This window comes from Melanotaenia boesemani, chromosome 18 (assembly GCF_017639745.1).
Source record: "Melanotaenia boesemani isolate fMelBoe1 chromosome 18, fMelBoe1.pri, whole genome shotgun sequence".
Classification (NCBI taxonomy): domain Eukaryota; kingdom Metazoa; phylum Chordata; class Actinopteri; order Atheriniformes; family Melanotaeniidae; genus Melanotaenia; species Melanotaenia boesemani.
The window spans coordinates 29225667-29231462 of NC_055699.1; the positions used below are offsets into that span (position 1 = coordinate 29225667).

General features: G+C 39.2%; 1 protein-coding gene across 1 annotated transcript; it reads right to left on the reverse strand.

Annotated features, from left to right (window-relative positions):
- Positions 1–4428: 4428 nt before the first annotated feature.
- On the reverse strand, positions 4429–5556 carry LOC121629273 (piggyBac transposable element-derived protein 3-like). The gene has a single exon (XM_041968908.1). It carries the CDS (start codon positions 5554–5556, stop codon positions 4429–4431), a length of 1128 nt encoding a protein of 375 aa, XP_041824842.1.
- Positions 5557–5796: the final 240 nt, after the last annotated feature.

The following is a 5796-nucleotide window of genomic DNA, read 5'->3' on the forward strand; positions in this document are numbered from 1 at the left end:
TGTACTGCTTGTAATCTATCTGGTGCTCAGCTATTAAATCTGTAAAATGACTGGAAGCTTTCGTGGAGAAAGAGAGCCTCAGTCTGTTTTCCATCTCTGTTCATATAAAACAGTGGTTCCCAAACTTTTTTTGCTTTTTTTGCTTTTCATTGACAACAATAATGTTATTGCTCCCCACCCCGAACCTGGTCTGATGTTGTTCGTGGCAGAGGTAAATCCAGCAGAAAATTTAAAGCTCCACCACCTGAAGTCTCACTGCATAATAAATATGATGTGTTGACTCCTATTAAAATGAATGATGATGAATGTAATGCAAGGATCTATAAAAACTCAAAAAATAGCCCTAAAACTCAGCCCAGGACTAACCAGACCAGGAGGAGAGGCCAAAACTCCACAAACAGGAGGACTAGAGAAGCTATTGGCGCCTCCAACAAAAACAAATAGACACAATTCTGAGACTCTCTAACAGCATGTGAGGATGGCAAAGACGGAAAATTTAACACTTTTTGATACATCAGTCAGGGAACTGACAGAGATCTTTAGACCATTCTGTCTTCACATCCAGATGGTATGAAGATTATTGTCCACACAGGGTCTTTTGATATTCTGAGGAGGAAAACTGGCTCTGAGATCCTGAAGAAAGACTTTTCTCTGCTGTTGGAGAGACTGTGTCAGTTTGGAGCACCATGTTTACATTTCAGGACCCATTCCTACAGCGGGTAAAGGAATTGAACTTTTCAGTAGACTTCTTGGCCTGAACACATGGTTATCAAACGCATGTATCACCCATGGGATAAAGTTCATTGATAACTTCAGTATCTTGTGGAACTGTAAGGAGCGATTCAGACCTGATGGTCTGCATCCAAATCTAACTGGATGCAGATTACTTGGTGCACACTTGCGTCATGCTGTTGGGACGGCAAACCCAAACATGAGTGTACAGATAAGAGCGAAGGACACAGCAGAGAAGCGATCAACTCCCAGCTCTCCCCCCTCACCAGACCCTCTTCTCCACATCACCCAAGGTCTTAAAAGGATGTCTCTATCCAGGTCTGAACCCCAGCTACCACCATCTACCAAGTAATACAGGGCTCCCCCTCCTCCCCCTCCTCATCCTCCTCTTAGATCATCTGTCCTGGCCGAGCAGGGCACGGGAGGAGGTGCAGGAGGTTCACAGAGCAGCAGAATTCACAACAAAGATAACATGCCATGATGCGTTCAGGGTCCTGCTGTAGTTTTGCTACTACTGACAGCTGTTCTGAGATCAAGCCTGGACCCAGTAGGATTCCTGTGTTAGTTAGTAAAATAAGGAATCGAACACGGTCAGTTTGTGGGGTGAATGGATCTAATCTGTTAACTGTACCTTGTATAACTCAGGATACAACAGAGACCAGAGTAAACTTCATAAAGCTGCTGTACTTAATGTTAGATCTCTGTCCAACAATCACTGTTAGTTAATGATTCATCATTTCTCACAGTTTACATTTTCTTTTTCTGACAGAAACATGGTTAACAGAAGACACAAGTGCTACAGTTCTTAATGAAACAGCACCCCCTCATTTTAGTTTTATGAATAAATGTGGAAACGGGAGGAAAGGGGAGGAGAAGCTGCCTTATTTAAAGATTCATTCCAGTTAAAGAGATTTCATTTGCTGATTTTACTTCTTTTGAATATCTTAGTTTTATTTTAAGGGGCATTCCTAAAATCCTATTTCTAATCATCTACAGACGTCCAGGACATTGTGTAAATTTTATTGATGAATTTTCTGAATTATTGTCGGTTATCTCTACTGATTTTAACCATTTCATCTTAACTGGGGATTTTAACATTCACATAGATAACATGATTTTAATAATTTTAATGTAATTTATTATTTTATTGTGATTATGAGTTGATGCCTTTTACTATTTCTAAATATCTGTAATGTCTTTGTTTTATGTAAAGCACTTTGAATTGTCCTGTACATGAAATGTGCTGTACAAATAAACTGCCTTGACATGTCTTGGTTTTATATTATTTAACTGTAATGAACTTGTTGAATTTGACGTATTTTTAACATAAATGAAACCAGCTTATGTCAGGACAAGAAAATAAAAAATGTTTTTGTTAGTAAGACAATGATTATAGAAAGATGATTTAAGTGACATTTGGCATCAGCCACTTCATATAATTGTGCTAAGTAGGTCATTTTAACTATCTATTAAATCAGTTTCATGGCGCTAACATGAACTTTAACTGCTGACCTGCAGCTACAGAAGAACTGAGAACTGAGTGATGTTCAGATGGATGTTTTATATGTTTCCAGAAGATAAATGTAGGAGGCAGCATGGGTAGCAGCGCTCAGGAGGAGAGACTTTGTACTGAAGGACTGTTCAGTCGTCTGCAGCCTCATTTTAACCCAGAGGACTTTAACAGGACTGGACGGTCCACTGGTTTAAAGGAAGACGTGACACCATCCATTTTTAATTTTAGTTAGTTAAAGTTAGTGTCATGACAGTTTCTCATGTAATCCTGATATTTCACTAACACAACGGAGGCCCCTCTAAATGATAATAAAATACACTATTAGAAATGGATCCTTTTGAATGGACCCTTCAGTACTTGTTGAAATTTCTCTGGTCTTGAATTCCATGTTTATGTTATTTTCTTTGACGTGTTAAAAAATGTGTGTTTATATTAGTGATGTGTTCTTTGGGACCTTTATCAGGTTCATTACTTGTTGGGCTTCACATCAGAGGTAAATGTGGGTTTTTTATTTTATATGAAAATGACAAGAAGAACAGATGTAACTTTAACTGAGGTATTTTATTTTGTGCCTGTTTTGGTAAATGTTTAATTTAGGCAATACTTTTTTTTAATTTTATTTATTTTTTTTTTTTTTTGAATGAGTGTTTTTCTTTTTTTTAAACTCATGCATTTCTTTTTTATTTATTTATATATATATCATATTATTTATATGATCTGTTGTATTATAAACATGTGGGACTTTTCTAATAAACCAAACCGATTGAAAATGGTTGAAAATTCAGCGAGTTATGGTGATTTTAATCGTTGAAAGACCTCTGCCTCTATTGACTACTGCTGTAAGTAGACGCGGCCTACCCCGGCCCAAGATGGCGGCCGTGTTGACGCATCGTTCCTATGGACAGCAGCGTCAGAGGCGACATCCATCTGTATATATCTACGGTGTCTGGTCTTTAATTAAAGCTAGCTTGTTAGTTAAGATGAATATTTCCCTCCAAAAATGTATGAAATTGTTGTGCTGGTTCCTCTTATTTAATCTATTGTCAAACATGACTTGATCATCACTTAAATCAACATTAACATAATAATTAATTCAGTGACAAACGTCCATGTGCAGCAATAATATGTTTATTTAGTTTTCACCCTCAGTAATCCGATCGCTGCTGTCTGTCTAGCAGCGCGGGGTTTGTTTGGAACTATTGTCATATGTTTATAGCTGCATTATAGTTACATTCAATCTTAAAACTGCTGGCTGGGCCAGGACACTCTTATAAAGGAGATTCTTACTCTCAGTGAGGTTTTTCCTGGTTAAATAAATAAAATAAATAAAGCAAACGCCACCATGATTACTTACAGATTTCAAAATGAGGCCTCTCTCTTTCTCTCTTTGTGTCCGTCTTGTCTTAGGCCACTTCAGATATTTCATATTGTTGTGTAATAGCCTTGATATTAATATGAAAATTAATAATCCTCATTTGTATAAAATTTGCCTTGTTTTGGAGCACCGTCCTTCTTTCTGGTTACTCGCATGGTGAAGAAGAGAAACCGTAAGTTGATATTTAATCAGGAAATATTTAATCTCTTATTTACTAAAGACGTAAATTCTGTCTGAATAGACAAAACCTCTTCCAAAATTACCACAAAAATAATCCCAAATTTCAATAATAAATTCAATATTCATAACACACTGTTAGTAAAATATATAAGCTTATTAATAAGGAATGTTTAACACTGGAAAACCTACAAGGTAACAATTGGATACCTTATAACCCTAACTACTAAAGAGGTATCACTTTGATACCCCTCTCCAGAACCAGTCGGACCAGTTTTGAACCTGTGCCAACCATTATGCTAACCAGTATGCTAACAATGTTGCACTGCTTTATTGGGCGTTGATGGCCGATCGTCAGAGCAAATGCAAATGTGAAGACAAAAGCAGCAAGTTTTTATAGCAACTCAAACTAACTTCATTGCTTCTGACTCCAATCTTCCTCTTGAGAGCTTGAATCTTCCTGGTTTTTTCGTAAATATTTTGCATTGCTTAGATTGGACTACATAAAAGTTCAATTTAGTAAGAGAATGAAAACACAAACTAGAAACTGCTTATTTCAAATGGTTTATTGAAAAGTTTAAACAAAACAGAAAATCCAAAAATTCACACAACACAACACAATAAACTGTCCTTAGTCTGCGCAGACCTTGCAGCGCCATGGCTCTTCTTTTTTGCACATTCCACATGTGAACTTGCTACATTCAACACATCTTTTTGCAGCAAGGTTCTTTCTGCACTGGTTCCTGACTTGGCACTTTTTCCTTTTGGCAGGTTCCTCTGGTTCAGCAGCCTGTTTGCGAAGACCGTTGTCCCTTTCAATCTGCTTCGCTGTCACGTGAGACGCGGCCAACTCACTGGCAAGCTGCATCAAAAAATCTGGCCGCCTTTCCTTTCTTCCTGTGCAGGCTTGATAAAGCACATAGGCGTTCAGGGCTGCCATGTCCACCATGTTATAGAACACAGCCACTGGCCATCTTCTTGTTCCAGCTCGTACGGAGTATTCCCGCACCATCTGGTCCATGGAATCCACCCCACATTTTGTTTTGTTGTACTGGGTGATGGTGGTTGGTTTTTTTTTGTGTGTGTCCTCAGTCTGAATGAGCCCATGCATGCTGCTCATGACATAGACCGTCTTCTTCCGGCTGGCTGCGTAAACAGTCAATGTGGCGTTAGTTGTTGTAAACACCTGAGTGCTGAACTCACTGCAGTTTTTCACTTTCGCAGAAGGAGGAATTTCTCTGCGAATCTTATTGACTGTCCCAATGATGGTGGTTTTCCGGCTGAGCAACTTTTTGGAAAGTGAAATTGACGTGAAGAAATTGTCCGTTGTGACGGTTCTGCCCTGATCCAGAAATGGTTCAATCAACTTCATAACCACACTCTCAGACAGTCTCTCTTCTTTGGGACGACTGGGGTCTTTGCCAACATAGGGATAAACATTGCAGATATACTTGGATTTCAGGTCGCACGCCACCCAAAATTTTATTCCAAACTTATCTGGTTTTGTGGCAATGTACTGCAGAAAAGGGCAACGTGTTTTTGATGGGTACAGCTGTTCGTCAATGGTGATGTGCCGACCAGGTCTGTAGAATTTGACACAGTTCTTCCGAAATGATTCCCATAGTTCTGAAATTGCTGCAAACCTGTCTGTCTGCACTCGCTCATGCCGGGTGTCCTTGCAATCAAAGCGAAGGTGTTGCATGATTTTTTGGAAGCGGTCTCTAGCCATTGTTGCCATGATCTCTTTGTTTCCATACATCTTGGACCAGTTGTCAGACAAGGATGGAACCTTCTTCACCCCTCGCCAGATGATAATTGCTATGAATGCCATCAATTCTGGAACAGCCATGAACCAATCCACAGTCTCTGTGTCTCTTGCATGCTGAATTGTGCAGGCTTGAATGGTGCGAAGCATCTGGAGGGAAAGAAAGCAGAGGAAGCTTTGGAGGCGAGTTGTGATCCTTGTTCTGGCTTCAGGTGTTGGCTTTTGTGTCTTCAC

Excerpts from the sequence above, each read along its gene's own strand:
- LOC121629273 (XM_041968908.1), bottom strand. The coding sequence starts at position 5,556 with ATGTATGGAAACAAAGAGATCATGGCAACAATGGCTAGAGACCGCTTC.